This window comes from Aptenodytes patagonicus, chromosome 18, assembly GCF_965638725.1.
Source record: "Aptenodytes patagonicus chromosome 18, bAptPat1.pri.cur, whole genome shotgun sequence".
NCBI lineage: Eukaryota > Metazoa > Chordata > Aves > Sphenisciformes > Spheniscidae > Aptenodytes > Aptenodytes patagonicus.
This window is the reverse complement of record NC_134966.1, coordinates 12,955,833-12,974,410: the sequence shown is the minus strand read 5'-3', so window position 1 is coordinate 12,974,410 and position 18,578 is coordinate 12,955,833. Positions and strand designations below refer to the sequence as shown.

Sequence of the window (18,578 nt, the reverse complement as noted above, 5' to 3'; positions counted from 1 at the left end):
CATGTGCTCCTACCATCCAGTGATGTAATACTTATCTAGCCAGAAGAGCCTTGACAAGGACCCAAAGCTGAAGTCTCCAGTGCAGGAGAGGACGGCAGTATGGCAAGGGTGATGGCGATGCTGCAGGAGAAACCGCCCAGCTGCAGGAGGCTGTACCTAACACTGAGGTTTGGTGAGCCGAAAAGATGGTGGGAGGTTTCCTCGTCCTCCCAACAGCCGGACCACGGAGCCATGGCCCTGCAGAACCAAAAGCTCTTCTGCAGGAGGAGATCCACCGTGCCACTGCACAGCAACTCGGGATCCGGATCTCCTAATGTAATTTAATTTTTAAGTGCTCAGAGTCATTAGTGGAGCCACATTTTTCTATCAGGTAAATTTCATTTGCATATGCAAATTATATTTAAATACACTGCACCATTAATATGATCACTAATTACATAATAATAGTCACCAATCTCCACACAGATCAAACTTAGTTTTGTAGCTATTAAGGAAATAGTGCTTTGTAATTAAGATAATCCTCATTTCCAGATGCTAATTAACTATATAATAATTAGCTTCTTTTGCTAATGCAAATGAAGTATTTTCATCCTTATTGGTAAAACAGTTGCTTATCACTTAAAAAAGAGACAACCTAGAAATAATCCCTCCTCCCCCTTACAGGTGAAAAGGTAACTCCATTTTTAGCAGCCTCATTTGCAAATGCAAATTAGCCCTGATTAATCAGGCCACAGATAAACGCGCCCGTCTCATAGCACGGACGGCCGCCTGGAGCTTCCCTCCTGCCCTCGGAGGACAAGGACCATTCGCGGCCCACAGGAACACCCGGCCGGGCGCAGCCCCTCTCCCGTCGGTGCCGGGCCGGTCCCGCAGCGCTCGGCCGAAGGCCCCCCCCCCCCTGCCCCGAGCGTGGCGGGGAGCAGCAGCGAGCCCTGCTCCAGGAGACGCTGCCCGGGGGCTGCCACGCCGAGCGGCGGCAGCGCGTGGCTCGTTCCACCGAGCGCCCCGCGCTGCCGAGGAGGGGCAGCGGGCGCGGGGGGCAGGCCGGCCGGCGGCGGGCAAGGAGGCCTACCTGCCGAGGAGCAGCCACCGACAGCCAGCCAGGCCGCCCTGGCAGGACTCAGCCTCGGCTGCAGCGCATTCATCATCCGCTAAACCAATCCACCCGCTCCGCACCACCATTTGTCATTAATTATGCTAATCAGCAAACCATTACTCTCTGATGACACCACGGCACTTATTAGCTAGTTATGGCTTTTCAAAAGCACAGCTTATTGTGTATGCAAGTGCCGCACACACATTAGCCTACAGGGAAGAAATGTCCAATTATGAAAAGAAGAAATTTGCTATTATCTCCTTCTAACAAACCAATTTAGTAATTATAAAAGTCTCTGAACTCAGAAGGATTTTTTAAGAGGAGCTGAGTGATGAAACTGGAGAATTTTGTTTGCAATAACTTTCTGAGTTGGAACTAAAGTGACAATAGGGGAATGAACAGTTTTTATTATCATAATCACAATTCTTGCATCTTAACTTTAGATGCTCAAAAAGCAGAATTTATCTAAAAGCATGACTGTATTTGATTCTTTCCTTAAGGTATCCGATTTACTTATTTAGTAGATATACAACCAACTTTGCCTAACATTACAGATATTTACATAGGTCTAGCCTAGTCTCAACCTGCAGTTTTTCCCATATACGTGGTTATACGAGCAACAGCAACCCCTGCTACGCCCTTGCACACCCAGGAGACAACACACGATGAGCAGGTCTGAACGACCTTGCCGGAGCCCAGGTATCGCGCGTTAGGGGAACGCTCGAGGAGCACGCAGCAGCAGAGCTAGGACACAGCCCGACGCTTACGGAGCTACACAGTTTGGAGAGGGTGGCTGAAGACTCACGTTGAAAAACAGCCTTGTTGGAGCATCCAATTAATTTACAATTCCTCAGTTGTTTTGCTCACTGTGAGAGGAATACCACTAGTTTTAGAAGCTTAATATGTGTTAAGAGCTCATTAATATCATCAGAGTAAATGGGCCTATTAAAACATCTTTAAGCAATATCTGAACATAAATCTCCCTAAACTATATTTGATGACTGTACTTAAGATACATTATATGCAAGTCTTAATGAGACATTAGATAGCATTTTGAAGATTAAAATTAGAGAATCCATATAAAGTCTGTCCACTTAATGTAGCCTTAAGCTACACTGATGAAAAGCATTACTACCAAATTATTACTTCATTAGAACAAATATTTTCTAATAATTTCTGATTTATGCTATTAATCGTCTCCATATATATTATTCGTATATATATATAAGAGTATACACAAAACAATTTTCTAGTTCCACAGGAGACGGGAGAAATTTTGAGCTTTCTAATGGCTGAGTTAATTACTTGTCTTTTTTCTACTGAGTTAAAAATAAGCACTCTTTATAAAAGTCCATTTACTGTATCCCCACTTTTCTAATTTAATTGGCGATTTTAATTCCATTAACCACCAGGTCATTTTTTAAACATTTGCTGTTTTGCTTTGCAAAGATTAGTAAGATGTCTTGGACTCGGCTGCTGACTGTCCCTTCAGCCCCCCCACGGAGGTCTAAGCATGGCGGCAGAGACCCCAGGACAAAGCCCGGCCCGAGGGACAAGCAGGACCCTCGCACCGCAAGGCCACCCGTTGCTTGTTGGTGAAGGCGCCGCAGCCCCGGGGCTGGCCCGAGGGAGGAAAATCGAGCAAACTCACACAAGTCTCTGTCGGGAGGAAGGCGGCAGTGCTGCCCAAGCAGAGCACCTCACTCCTGCCCACAGCACGGCACGACAAGGGATGGGACACAAATTTAACCAGGGCCCAGTGTTACTCCTGGACAAACCCGTGGCAGCAGGTGAATGCCCATCGTGGTGTCCCGTCTGCTCCGGCAGGACCGAGAGCAGCTGTGGGAACCCCTGCCCACGGCATGCCCGCAGGATGGGCGCCTGTCGCCGGGACCCGGTGCAGCACAGCCAGGACAGCGAGGCAGCAGGACATCTCCTCCAACAACTGAGTCACCACCAAAACGAATCGCAATAACCTTATTAGCAAGAGGGCTTTATGTGTGGTTTATTTCGTATAAACAGCTTTTCATTAGATAAATGAAGCCCAACAACCTTTATAAATGTTTTCAATTATGAAATTATGCCATTGAGATATCTGGATGATGATAATCAGGGAAAACACCAGTGACACCTCTTGATAGGAGCCACGAGCATGCTGCCTGGATGACTGCTCCTCCCAATAAAATACAGTCTAGCCACACCAGTCATTTAAAAAAAAAAAAAAAAAATCCTTCTTTATTAGATGAAATCTGTAGCAACAAGACTATTTTCATTTGTTCTGCCCAAGTCTTCTATCCAAAAGAGAGAACATCTCATTGTAACAATTTTGCATTTTTAACTGTGCAAATTAAGCATTCTTCATAAATAACAGCCTGGTTTTCTGCACTAGAACTCCTTTTTATTAGCAGCACAGTAACGAACAATGAGCAATGTGTTCTATTATTCTTTGTCAAATCACAGAATGCTACATTAGAATAACTCTGCTGGTCAATGTAATATAGTAGATTAAATTCAACTTCTGTGCAAAAACCACTGTAAAACAGCATGATAAGAAGGCTATAAAAAATTTAATTTTACTCCAAACTCCATCAGAAAAAAAAAATGGTGTGAAAAATAATTTTGCATAATCAGTACACGCCATCTGGAACAATTAACTGATTTCTATAGAACTATGAGGATCAGTCATATCTGCTTATTAAAGATCAGAAATTATACAAGTAATAAATCCTTGAAAAAACTAAGCGTACTCCCGCCTGTCAACGCTATTTTAACTTCAAATACTGAAGAACGCCTGATAAGGCTGAAAAGAAGAGATTAATATATGCAAATTACATCCAGCATTTAAAATCCCCAACAACTGTCTCCGGTTTTCTGTCCCTTATTGCTGCCTTTATGTTTTATTCATACACCAACTCACCTGTCACTTCATAAGCTATAATATTATGGGGGTATTATTAAACAGCATAAAGCCATGCTTTAATTGGAAAGCTTCATTGCATTTTCCAATTATTTGGAGTAAATTAAAAGCAGATGCACATAGTTTAATAAGGAGTCTAATATCAGTTCCGGGAAATCAAAATTCATTGTCATTACTATGCCGTGATAGTTTTGCAAACTGTACTCAATTTCAGAGGTTTTGAAAAGAAAATCTGTCTATGCAATCTGTTAATTGTCATTCGGTTAATAACTGTTTAAATATCCAAACCACAGAGCGGCTTCCTATTTAAAAAAAAAAAATTAAACTATGGTACTCAGAAAAGCAAAACAAATACAGCACAGCCCGCCTCAAAGGTTATGCTCCACAAGTCCCGCCAGCTCATCCTCCTCCAGCAGCCACATTCCTACCATGACTGCTGCTGGGTGTGCGGAGCAAGGGCAGAACAGCACCCCTGCCCTGGTAGGGCTCCACGTCATCGGTGGGGTCCCCTCCGGCGTCACCCTCCCTCTCGACACAGCCCTGCTCCAGCCGCCGCTTGCTCTCTGATGCTCCCTGCACGCCCCGCCGGCTCAGAGCCGCTAGCGTCAACGCCTTCGCCACTGCCCACGCCACTGGGATGGGGAACGTCCCTGCCGGTACACCTGCTCATACATAATTCAAGGCTTCGAGGGGTAGCAGCCAGATAATCCTCTCAGCAGAGATCAACAAGCAGCTCCCTCGGAAGGTGATGTGTAAGCTGAGAAAAATGGGTGAAGTCTGTATGTCTGGTACATCACAGCAGAAGACAAGGCTTCCCATGCCAGCCTGCAGCTTCGTGGGATAGCCGAGACAATGCAGGAGAAAGAGCAGCACCACAGCCAGAGCTGTCGCACTCTTGTACAAGTACGCAAAAGTGAGATGATGAAGATAAAGAATGCCACTTTGGATGACAGCAGGTTAATCAGAAAATCACGTCTGAAAAATTATACAGGTGGCAGAACTCGTGGCTTCATCTTTCACCGTTTGGGCCAAGCCTGCCTGCGTGCAGCACTGATAACATGGGACGGTACACCGCAGCAGCAAGCACGCAAAGAATCTGTATACCACGGATGAGCTAGTTTAATAAGAAATACACTTTTTTGAATCTCATTAAATATAGTATTAAGCAAGACATTTCCTTTTCTGAAACATGCAGCTGCAGCATTTTAGATGAGACTTCAGTCTCCCTGAACTGCTGGATATTAATAGAGCCTTTTATATTTTGAAGATTATCCAGGTCTCTTAGTCCAAAGACTGGAAATTGCAATAGGGCAAAGAACAGGCTGACTTTAATCTCAGTAAAGAGGTTTCAATGCAGAATAAAGCTTGTGTCACAACTTGTCTGTTTTTTGGACCATCCTGATTAAAATTCAGTGTCACAAAAAATAAATTTAGTTCTGCTTCTATTCTTAAGAAGCGCAAAGAACGTACATGTGGGAATCTGGATCAACAGTAAAATGTAGCACAGGGCCTCCCCCTTTAGAGAGTGGAGCATACTAAAACACTTGAACATAGGAGGGTATCACAAAACCACCAAAACTATGCTGGAAGATGAAGATAAAAGCAATTCTTGTGCAGTGATCCAAAAAATAGCATCTTCCTTTTTTTCAAAATTACCTGTTTTAATAAAGCAGACACACTGTGCCAAGTGAACCATTTAATTATCTGCAAAAATGATGAAGCAAAACAATAGTTTGCAAAAATAAATGACTAACCTCTGATTAAAACGTCTGTCCTCATTACATACAGATAAAAGATACAGTATCTTTTAAAAGAAAATGTACATTGAAGAGAAGTAAGTGGCAGTTGTGGCATAGATAACCTGACATTTTGCAACAAGAAAGAAGTTGACATATGGGCACTGAAATGTAACAAAATCTTTAATTTTTCTTCCATTTCTTAATCTAGGAAGACCTCTGAAAGAGACTTCTTTTGTCATAAGAAAAGATGAAGAGAGAGAAAAGAAGAAAAGATGAAGAGAGAGAAAAGAAGAAAAGAAAAGAAAAAAGGGGGGTACATGCAAAAAGGCATTCCTGAGTCAATCGCTGAGCAGCGGAAAAAACAAAGCCGCCAGCACCCAACCCAGTCAGCCCGGCCCCCCGGCCCCCGCAGCAGTTGCTGCCGCAGGGCTCCAGCCAGGCTCCACGGCCATGCGCCGGCGTTTCGGAGCAAAACTCACAGCCACGCTGAATAAATTGACTGAGCTCCAGAAAGGAAGGAGGAATCTGGAAGCAAACTGCTGCCATAAGAGCAGTGTGTGAAATAAATGCTTCCAACAAAGCTACCCAGACAAATTACAACTCCCCCCTGCCAAGATCTGCATTATCCAATACAGAAAAGCAACTTGGTTTCCTTTTCAGGAATCCACCGGCTTTGATGTTTTTCCAGATCATTAACATCAGTTTCCACTCTCTCTGCTGCCTCCAGAGAGCTGGATTATAAACCAGCGTGGAATGAACACCAAATCTCACTGTATTTCCTACAGGAGCTAAAAAGCACCCCCCCTGTTCCAACACCCGTGCTGTGGATGGACCCCGGCTCACCGCACCCTCGCTGCCCCAGCCGGGCTCCACGGGACTGAGCCCCTCCGCCCCCCTCCCCAACACGGGACCTGGCCCCAGGGGACTCTCCTGCTACTTCAAAATGACCTCGTGCCGGGAAAGTTTGCCTGGGTGACCTAGCAGATCGAACTCTGACTGGAACCTACGTTTGCAAACGTTTCCCTCTACAACCGCAGCCCAACCATCCCACTTCACGACAGCAACTGCTTCGCTCCCTTGCCTGCCCCAAGTCACTACCTATGGCCCACCAGACACCGCAACAAAACCATCCTGCTACCCAATCAGATGACAAAGTTTGTTTTGACCTTTCTAGAAAGTGTCTTGAAGAGGTAAATAAATATTTAAATGTAATAAAGAAATATTATTATATAAAATATAATAACAAACAATCATTTAAATAAATATTTACTTCTTTAAGGTAAATATTAAGGTAATAAATATTGGTGCACAATTCCAAAATAAACAAATCAGAGATGTGGAGAAAGTGCCACCTGTAAAAGCTGCCCACAAAAACATCCTTCTTCATGGCCGCGAGCTGGCAAACACGCACTAGCCAACACCAATCTGGCAACCGGCTGTGTTTCCCTTCCTTGGTGCTCAGTCCAGCTTCTCTGGGAAAAATACTTCACACAAGTAACTGTGTTGATAATGTGGTTAAAGACAATTACAAAATAATAGTTTTTAAGATAAATACACGCAAAGGCATTGCTGCATCAAATAATTGCTTTGAAAACCCGCCACTCCTAAGCAAATGAATGGCAAATATTGCAGCCTTGTTCACCATCACGAATGTTGCTTTATCAGTAGATGAAGTGTGTGATGTTTCAGGATGCGACATCTAAGCTTCAATCCAGAGGACATGGCATTTTTCCTTTGAAAGAGAATGAAAACCTTCACCTTCAGTTCAGCATCAGCAAAACTGAAGAATGCTGGCATTTTCAGAAAACAGCAGCCATAATCATGGATAGAGTCTGAACATTAAGAAAGGATTTAAGAAAAGTGAGAAGCGGTGTTTGAATGGCGTACAGTTCCACGCAGGAGCAGCGTGCAAGGCTGCAGGCAGACGGCACAAACGCTTCAAGCACAGGCTCTGGCGACAGGCACGGGGTGACGAGCTCTGCTGTCCCTGCTCAGGGCCGAGAGCTCTGGCAGGCACAGCTGTAAGACGGGCTCTGCACAGAGCCCCGACTGCTGCTCCACAAGCACTGTCTGCAGGATCTGTAACTCAACTGAGAACTCTTCAAATGGTATGAGATTCTTAAGCATATTTTAAAAAACAATTCCGTTAACTTTTATACAGTACAAATAATATGTGCTTCTGGATCCTGTTTTATTTCTATGGATTAACACGACTTGAGGTACCGAACTTATGGATGGCATATCAGTATGTCAGGTTAACATCAAATATCTCTAAGTATTTGCACAAATGTTTTAATTGTTTTGGGCTGACAGCTGGCAAGTATTATTTGAAAATACTGTCAACAAACATACATCAAAGTATGTTCTGCTTTTGTTCTGTTGCTTTTTCAGCATGGTTTCCATATTTAAGTGTTCAAAAAATGAAACTTGGTCCTATCCAAGGGTAACTGTGATCATCCTGTTATCTCCAGGTTTCTGCTAGAACAAAAATCCTTGGAGATAGGATTATACAACTGAAGTTAGGTTTCTGGCTATGAGATGACAGCTGTAGCAGCATCTGTAAGTTCATACACTTGTTTCATATACAAAATTGATACAGAGAGGCTCTAATTACTCTGTGCATACATTCTGATGGGGCTGAGCAGAAGTATCTGATACACTCCATGCAATGCGATTTCTGTCTTGACAGTCTGAGAGCAGGTCAAGAGAAGGTACGAGTATTGACTGTCCTATACTCAAATTACATTAAGTTTGCATGCTACAACTGACAAACACATCTATCTGCAACATAACTCAGAACACGACAGTAAAACTTCAGGGCAAAAAAAGACAACCCTACCCAGCAGTGTGCAGGCTCGCACACCAAAACCAGCAATGGCTTTGCCCACCTGACTTCAGCAGAGAAAGCCCACGCTATGGGGAAGCACACAGCTTGGACCAGCTCGTGATTTCCCAGAAATCACAGCTGAGACTGTAAAAATCTCATTTTGCAAACTCAGTCACTAGTTTCCAACGCAACATCCTGCCATGTGGTCTGCAAGGTGTGTTAAGACTTTTTTCCATCCCTAATCCTTTTCATGAGACAAGTCGGTTGAGTACATCTCAAACTGGCAGGTTGAAGCGATTCTGAAAGTGAAATCAAAGGTTAGAGCTGGTGTGGGTGCGGGGAGGCTCTGCCAGCTGCGACGGCGGAGCGCTGTCCCCCCTGCGGAGGAGGTTGTGCATGGCTGGCTGTGCAACCTCTCCACTGCCGGCCTCGTCCCCAGGCAGGAGACAGCTTTCGCCTGTAATCAGAATTTGAAGGGGGCTTTCAATAGAAGATTTTGTAATTCGAAAGGTTTACGTTTCAGTGGCACTTACACAGCAGAAAACTTAGTGGAGGCAAGATCCCCAAGAGGCAGCAGCACACTGGTCTGAAACACACTGTTTATTAACTTCAGAAAGAGCTACAGTGGTATTCAAGCCCATCCAATTAAGGAGGCCTGCAGGAATATTTGCACGCCTAAATCTCTTGGTTTCTGAAAGGGTTAAAGCTTATTATTAGCATATAATTTACAGGTCCTTTCTCCCAGGAAAGAAATAATGCACAGTAAATGCCACATTCATTTTAATAATACATGTTACAGTCTGTGCCCAACATCTGCACAAAGGTAAAGCAGACAGATTTTTTTGACATGTCCCACTCTGCCATCCAAACACAGGCTTTTTGTTTCTTAAGTGACGGAAGGTTTAATCAAGAAAGCAGGCAATTCATCAATCGAAACAAGGCTGCTCACACCGCCCTGACAGCACACACATGGTTTGATACAGAAGAAACCTGGCCACCTGTCAGCAGCACCTTTTACATCAGGATATACAAATACACCGAGTGATCAATCCTCCAGCTCTTCCCATTCATTTTTTCGTTTTCTTATTATATTTTTCTTTATGCTAGATGTTGCGCTCATTCTCTGCAGGGATAGATGGGAGACAAGGCAAGCTATGGCTGTTTATACACTATCATAAAAATTTATATACCCTTAGAGTGACTTATTTTCCCTTCGATTTGAGTACCATTATTATAAATAATTTTTCACTTCATTCAGGAATTTTCCCTGTATGTTATTATCTGTGGCTGCCTGAGAGGGCTCCCTCTCTCCCTCACTGTCCTTGTGGCTCTGATAAGCCAAAGCAATATGCAGCCAGAAGATGCTGAAGTCTGAAATGAAGGCAGTATGTAGTCACAACAACATCTTAATTAAGCTGAAGGCCATGAAGAAAGACTATGCTGTGAAATACTGAGCAGTGTCTGTCGACAGGTCTGTCTGGAGCAAGGCATTCTTCTTCTAGCAGCTGCCCATTCGAACATGCATATTAAACCTGTCAGCTCCTCAGCACCGTGCTCCCAGCAGCACCCAGAGACCTTTTGCAGATCAGCTTATAAGTAATTCTGCCTTTTGGTCTTGGGTGCATGGCACGGGGTGGCACCAGGGAGCCTGCCGGGCACGGAGGATGATGCCAACAGTGCAAGTGTAAGTGCAGACAGCAGTGCTGTGCTGCAGTGGCACGTGGCAGGCTCCCTGCGTGGGGCTGCGAGGTCCGGGCAATAGTTTCCTATATGCACCCTGTCAAAGACTGATTTGTTAGTTTACTGTGCTAAGAGGAGTCTCCCTAACTTTCTGGTCACCAATGTTTCATTGCCAAGACTGGAAATAACAAAAGGCTGGTTAAAAACTGTAATTACTACTTTCAGGACCATTTTCTCCTCGATTCCAGCTTTGTGATAATAATTACATTACACGCCCAAAGGAGTAACAGGACAGTTCCAGTGGTGATCTGGCAATTTCTGCCAAAATGTATTTTGAGATACAGAATAGGCTCCAACAGCCAAAATTAATTTCACCTTCCATAAATAGGCTGAACCCCAGATAGAAGTGTCGTTTTCATTGACTACCAAGAAAATCTTGGGTGTCTACAGATGAAGAACCGAGACCATGCTGCAACTCTTAATTTCACCCTCCTTTACAGCCCTCCCTTCCTAAATAGCCCATCCTGTCACCACCACAAGAATTCACACTGAGGCGATACCAAAATTGGAAGATAAGAGACCGTTCATAACTGCTTTTGTTTCCCTGCGCCAGCACCAGGAAACCTTCCATTTTGCTGAGAGCCAAGAGAGGGAGCCCGCAGGCTCGTCCACGTGCGCGGCCACCCAGGCGGGACCAGAGAGGAGTCCCGCACCCGCCAGAGCCCCAGTCACCTCACCCGCCACACCGGCCACCACGACCCGCACATCTTCCACGCACCCACACCTCCCCTGGCGCCGCGGGCCCCGCAGCACGCTGCAGCCAGGACCCCACCGCGGCAAACCACATCCCGGCAGAGCAATTAGGGACGACAGTGGAAGCTCGTTAATAAATTTTCCGTTGCCATGGCACTGCAGTGAGGTGCTCGCGTTGCAGCGCAGATAAAACAGACTGGCTGCAAACTACGCCGACGTAACAGGAAACTTCGGAATGGTTTCCACAGCGCGGTCTGGGGGCTAATCTACCTCGGCAATGTTTAAGCACGCAAAGGGAATTGTCACAGCACCTCATCACAGCTGCTGAAAAGGCAGCAGTGGTCAGGAGTTATGCATGAAGATCCCTGCCAATGCACAGGATGTTTCATATGACAAGACCCTTTCTTCAGAAACGATTCACAGCTGCAATAGCCATTACAGCACATGTATGCACAACAACTTGTATAACAATGTGTCTGGAGGAGAACGTGCAGTTGGGGGGGGGGGGGGAGAGAGTTATATACTTTGACTGAAATGTGCTCATGCAAACGTGGAGGACTAATGCCATGCCCAGTTTTGCAGGCCTGTTTTGCGCTTTGCCTATAATTATCTGGTAAAGTATTCAGGTTCTTTGCAAAACAGGTCATCTTCCCAGGTTGCCCTGCAAGCAGGGGCAGCCCACAGGAAGTCCCAGACCAGGGTCGTTCTCAGTAACATTCACGCAGAGCTGCTGCCTCGCTGTTGGCACATTTGATGCTTTCTCAGGAGAGAAAGCACAGCTTTCCGTCCTCCATGCAGGACTGTCTCATATGAACACAAGAACAAGCCTTCCCTTACATTTCTAAACCTATTAGGGCAGGAGAGTAACAAGAAAAACGAGTACTGACAAGAATTATGCAATTGTTATATTCCATCTATTTAGGAACCTGAAGCTGCAGTTTCAGTCAGAGATTACCTTTTAAATAACCCTTTGATTATGGTACATGAATTAATGCCATGTTCCCATGTTAGAAGTGTCACTCACTATTAATAGCAAGAACCTGTGAATGGCACATTTTTGCCATCTTTTCTTCCCTGATTATGCACAAGCACTACCTATTGTACAGCCCACTGAATCCACTGCTGCTTTTTCTGGGTTTCCAAACTGCCCTGAAAATCTTCTTCAGCCAGATGAAGGGACTGTACTTTCATTAGGTTTTGACAGAGTCAGGTTTAAAGCTAGTATTTTTCTCCTCTTGCAAAAAATGACGTAACAAAGAGAAAATTGTGGCTAAGTGTGATTCTACCATGCCTATCACAGTATTTGTTCAGTTGTAATGCTACTTAAAAAAAAAATAATTCTAAGGAAAACTCTCTTGCACCCCAGCACGACTCAGCTGAAGCACAGAATATGAGCTAGCCCCACAAGAGGCAGACGAAACGCACTGCTGTGCCACAGCTGTGCCTATCACTTTTCTTCAGTTTGCAGAACCAAAAGTCCTTTTGCTGTGGTTCATGAATAGCTTCCAGACCACACAGCTCTTGGCACATCCAGGAGTGACAGACTCCATGAGGTACAACTCTGTAAAGCATCCCTACCTCTCACTCCCAGAGGCATTTCTTCCTGGGTCCCGAAAACCAGGCTACATTCCTTTTTAGCTCACTTCTCCTTCAAGAAAGCAAGCACTTAAAGGCAGGACCTTCTCCAGAGAAGCAGAGCTGGCAGGGACGGCTCACAGGGACCCCAGCTCAAATCGAACCCACTGTGTGGTCCTGAAGCACAGTAACAAGTACCTGTACCTGCATGGGTGAAGGAACAGGCTTGATCCTTATCACCACTCTATTTGAATACATGTTTTTTTCCCTGCAGACTAGTACTAGTTAAAAACAAAAACCAGCTAAATTATTCATTAGCAGGTTTTTCCCACACTGACACCTGGAAACTATCACTAGCTCTAGCACTTGTATACTAGCCTGGAATGGTGAACAGAGAGAAAGCGGCAGCTAGAGAGACCAAGCGTGCATGTGCAAGCGCATGCTTCTTAAAAATAATACAGACACCCCCCCCCCCCCCATATCCTAACATCTTATTTCAAATTTTCCCTAATACTGGGGAAACAAATCTATGCAGTGCCAGTATTCAGAATACAGAAGTGGGAAAGAGTAAAAATCTTTTCTGTTTTTAATGTGTATGTTGAGTGTAGCAAAGAACAGTGTGTATGAAACTCATCCTTGCTAGGCAGGATAAAGCTTCCTGGGCAGAGATGTCATCTCTTATGACTCACCTGTGAAGATCATGCAAAAGATGACGAGCAAAGTTTGTGTCAGTGTTGCTTTCCATCAGAACTCTCATCTAGTACCCCTGCAGGCAGCAGCATCCCTCCCCGAGGGCTGCCATCTCCCCAGTGATCAGTAACGATTGCTGCCAGTTACATGTGTGCCTGGGCATTTTCTGGGGTCTCTCTGCACCCCTTCTGCTCTCAACACTTAAAATGGCACTGAGGAAAAGCTGGACGTATGTTTCATGGGTACCACACACCTGGCTGTTTGTGCAAGCAGGGCTGCTTTGTTTGGTTATACTTCTGATTACACAGAAGAGCAGAGAAACCATTGCGTGTGCCAGCTTACCTGATATGGCATACAAATTTGAGTGCTGGTGCTCCAAGTCCAGGCGAGTGCTGTGACTTTTCCCTCGAAAGCTGGCAGGGAGTGTCAGTGAGATATGCCTAAGGAAGAGAGATGGGAAACGGAGATGACGTTACTACAGAGCAGAAGATACTGCTGCCATCAGCTCGCTCTTGCCTGACGATTCCAGTCAGGTTAAGCAGCAAACATCAATTTTAACATTGCTTATAAAAGCCAGAGTGGGCCCCAAATACCAGGAAGAGACCGAGGTGGTGATTCAGCCATTACAAACAAGGGTGGTTCAGCTGCTTTACCTGCTCCTCAGTCCAGCTGTGAGCAAGACCATCTACACCCTGGTGCAAGCCCTCTCCACCCCACTGAACACTGGACTCAGCCAGCAACCAAAGCGCTTACAGAGGCGGCCATCCACCCTCCAGCAGGACACGGCAGCTCCTTGCGAGCTGGCACCCGGGGACAGCCTGCACAGTGGCTGGCAAGTACGATCCCCCCTCTGCAAATACAAGCCTCAACATAAGGCATCGAGAGTGCACCCGAACACCCTGTGGGACTCAAACACGTTTCCTTCAAGGCAGAAAGTGCTAACAGCAAGTGCTTTGGGTTTATCTGTGCCAAAAAATTCCATGTACATTCATAAATAAGATCTTTGAAACTCTCTTGATGACTAAGGACTGCTCCAAACCTACCCAGAGCCTGCTGCATGTTCCCATGCTCCCTGAGGCAAGGGGTGATGCACACACTGAGCTCCCCTACACCAGCCCCTCAGAAAAGAGAAGCCAAATTTCACTCGTCACCTCTCTAGCTGCAGCAGTGCACGACGCCCGCCCACCCACCCGCCCTCCCTCCCAATAATGCTCTGCCCAGCATTCCTGCAGCAGAGAGATATTTTTACATCTTACATTAAACCTTCCTATAAATAGGAAAAAACAGAGCTCATGGAAGCAAAGTTGAAACTATTTTCAGCACTCAGAGCTTATTAAAAGGAAAACCCAGCACACGGCAAGCCTGGACACAGGCTAGAAGATGAGGTGGGCAACCTTCCCAGGAACACGCGCTGTAGGAGGGTGGGATGTGACACCCAGCAAGCCCCGCTCTCGTCAGGCCCTAGGGCCAGAGAGGGGGCTGCACACAAAGCTGCCGGAGCCCAGAGCTGCTGTGCACCAGCCTCTGGCACTGCGGATGGACCCGACAGCCCTTCGGGCAGGGTGCAAACAGCCAGTGCCAGCTCCCCCTGCCCAGCGGGACACAGCCCAGGAAAGCTGTGCAGGCATGGGAGCGCTGGGGCTTGGGAGAGCCTGAGCAAGGCTGCTCACCACGGCGGACATGGCTCTGCCTCTGCCGTCACACTGCCCTCACCGTCTGGCCAGCGCGGCCGCCCGGCCAGGCATGAAACTTCACTGAGAAGTCTGCCGTGAGAAAAGACTTTTTGCTAGTAACCGTTATTGACAGCCTGCAGATTTCTATGCTTTGATGAGAGATTCGGGCTTTTCCCTTTTAATTCAAATCTGTATTTTTCTAATACTGATCCCAGATCCGTGTGAATTTTTATAAAATGTTATCATTAATCTTCTGGATCCCACTGCCATACGTAATGAAGATGCTCCCGCTTCATAGAGAGGCTTAAGGTAGCATCAGAGCAGAGGCAGCAGCTACCATTTCACAGGAGTGAGAGCTACTGGACATGGCAAGGCCCTTGGCATCACCCTCCTGCCAGAAAAACCAGGCAGCCTTTGTGTCCTCTCACAAACGCCCTATCTGCGAGAAAGGGCCCTGTGTATTCTCCAGCAGAGCATCAAATCCGTGTTCTTAGCTAGCAGGTTTTATCTATCGAGGAAATCATCTGGAAATTATCTGCCTTTAAAAACAGGACACATTTTGTGAAGAACTATATATTTTTAGATTTTGATGCAGCTGATGGTGAACAGCACGGATAAAATAAGAAAAAGCAAACATCAGTTTGAGTTTGCTTCTGCTTCCCAAAGCTACTTCTAACCAGAAAAAGATGGTGTGAAAATATTTTCAAGTTTGGCTAACAGTTTGCTGTTTAAAACACAATCCATATGAGACTCTTTGCGAGCAGAGGCAGGTTTGTCATGAACACACTTTAAAACAGAAGACGACTGCCTGCAGGCATTACACGCTTTTCATTTGTTTTTTTTAATAGCAGTATCCAAAAATACTTTCCAAGGCACCAAAACAGCTAACAGAAAGACTTTTGAATTTCTCCTGCTTGAACAGGGGACCATTTTCTTCATCCCAAACAAAACAGCAGGAATTGTTTTGGAAGTAAAAAAGCAGATCTTAAAAAGCCCATTTCTGAACAGAGTATTTTAAAAGTTTCCACCAGCTTCTGCTGCAGGAGAGGCTGACCCTCTTCCACCTGGACAGTCCTTTTCCACAACCCACCACCAAGCCGGCCGGACCGCCGCAGGCTGCGAGGGAGGTGACGAGCATCCCTTTGGCCAGAGGGCCGAGGAGACAGTCCCACAGGCGGCTCGTGATGGGCACTGTGTAAGCACCACGAAGGAGCTGTCACGCAGCAGCCTTCCAGTAAAGCTCTGAATCCTTAGTTCGCAAAAAACTTTCTGAACCAAGTACCCAGTCGCCGCAAGTGTGCCAGGCAAGCACCAGGTTTCACAAGCGCCATATGCTGAAGCGGTGCGCACGTTCCACGCGTGTAATTAAAATGAATCACTTGCCGTCCAAGGGGCTGTGACCACACACGCACAAATACGGCAGCAGAAGATGACGTATCCAGACCTCGCTGCCTAACTCCACAGGGTATCCCGTTTGCTCTCCATTTCAGACATATCAACGTTAAAAGACACACCGAGGTATTCCCTCGCAGCAGGGGGAATTACAAATGCTATGTGTGGGGATGCACCGGGTGACCTGCTCTCAGCGGGCTGGCACTCCTGCAACCGCTCGTGGGGCTTGTGAGCCGAAAGTGCCAGTTCAGCCGCTGCCGACACCGGCCTGCCAGCAGTGGGGGGCTTGAATGCAGGCTGTTACAAGGGCGTTTGGAAACGACGGCCCACACCCCCCCCTCCATGGCCACTTTCCATCTCTGAGGTAGGATGAACGGGCATTTCATCACTCCCACCGAGCTGCACTGAGGAGAGCCAGGTCTCTCCAAGGAGAACATTTAGCTGCAAGACCACAAGACGGAGGGCAGTAACCGCTAGAAGGAGATCAGCTCTCCCCTTCCCCCTTCCCTTTTTCAAAAGCATGACATTGTAGGGAAAAATGGGAAACAAAGTCTAACTTATTTTAAATTAATGCAAACTTTGGCCAGGATCAATATAACTTATACCTACTAAGTTGATTGCATAATGCATTTTCCTTATGCGTTGTGAAAGCCAAATCATTTTGCATTGTAGAAGACAAAAAAAAAAAAAAGAGGCTGCCATTGAAAAGCAAGAAAATCCCAATTACAAAGTCCCCAAGTTCCTAAACACAAATCGTGAAAGTATGTGCAGCTCTGCAGCATATGGCAAATCAATTACTAGTTTAAATTTTAAAACAAAAACATGGTAAATGTGTTGCAGAAATAATCAAGAACAACGGTTTGGTTTAGATTACAGCGGCCACTAGAGTTTTGAATACAATTAATCATCATTCCAGGCAATGGGAAGCCATATTGACACTTATTCCTAATTTGAATATTTAATTAGGGTGAAGTTCTTCATCAAATTATCACAGAACTGGGAGGAAAGCCTAAAAGATTTAAACAATTACTACTTTAACCCTTCACCAACTGCTCATCTGTGAGCACAAGAATCTTTTCCCCATTCTGCAAAGCAAGAACATGCTCAGGCAATACGAAAAGACAGTATTTAAAAGACACTATAAATACCCTGGGACGCTACACCGACATTTGGCATCCTGCAGGGCTCCTTCGGAGATGCCAGACTGACACAGGCTTCTGACTACCTACGCTCCTCGACCTTTATCAGAGCAAAGCTTTCAAGCCAGATCTCTATTTTAGCATCAAGTATGGTTCCTACTAGGGCTTTTGTGTTTTGTTTTGTATTCTGTTGGGGGTTTTTTTGTTTGTTTTGTTGTTTTTTGTTGTGGGTTTGTTTTTTGGGTTTGTTTTGTTTTGTTTTGCTGGGGGTTTTTTTGTTTGTTTTTTTTTTTTAACTGAAGAGCCTGTCCAGAATCATCCACCAGGTTCATGTGCCGAGGGACAAAACCCTCTTCTGAGGGATACCGAAGGGGCCACCCACCAGCTGACCTGGCGCAGCCGTGCGGTCCTGCCCGCCCTGGGAGGTTTCCCAGCCCCTGTCCTGCACCAGGAGCTCACAGGACGGGGCCAGCCCCCAGCACTGCTCTGGACCCACTGCACCTCCCGCCACACCATGGGCATCCTCCCTCCACACAGCTCTGCCTCACATCGCTCAAACATCCCTTTATGTGCTGTATTAATCCATATAAGAAAATCTCTTTTAATGAGGAGTGATATAGTTATGAACTCTCTAGAGCCATAATTAGAGCAAACTAATTGAAGTTGTGTTTTGACACACTTTCCAAATTCACGGGTACTGCATGACATATTCACAACACTACTGCTGCACAGCCATGGCGACAGCAAAATCATTAGGCTAATAACGCTTATTTGCATTCTTGTCATGCCAGCAGCATGCCGTTAAATACTGCTTCAACCAGTGCTCGTTTACTCTGAAAGTTTCCACTGAAAGATATTAACAGTAATTATTAGTACTTTAGTGGAATCTCTGATGTTAAGGAATGGCAACTCACATTAACTATCCCCATGCCAATTATTTTCCTTTTGAACTGTCACAAAAAGTAGCTTTCTTCTTCCCCGCCAAACGAAAGCAATGAGGTGGATTTGGTGCTGCCGGGAAGGAGGGAAGGACAGACAGACGCCTGCCCTAGTGAGGTCAGCCGTCAGGGCTCCAGCCCGCTCTCTCCAACACTGAA

General features: G+C 45.8%; 1 protein-coding gene across 4 annotated transcripts in view; it reads right to left on the bottom strand.

Moving 5' to 3' along the window:
* MVB12B (multivesicular body subunit 12B) overlaps positions 1-18,578 on the bottom strand; it is a 65,515-nt gene that overhangs the window by 15,924 nt on the left and 31,013 nt on the right. For all 4 annotated transcript variants that reach the window (XM_076355643.1, XM_076355640.1, XM_076355642.1 and 1 more), the window contains one exon: positions 13,620-13,717. In XM_076355643.1, coding sequence (XP_076211758.1) covers positions 13,620-13,717 — 98 coding nt within the window. The remainder of the gene's footprint in view (positions 1-13,619; positions 13,718-18,578) is intronic.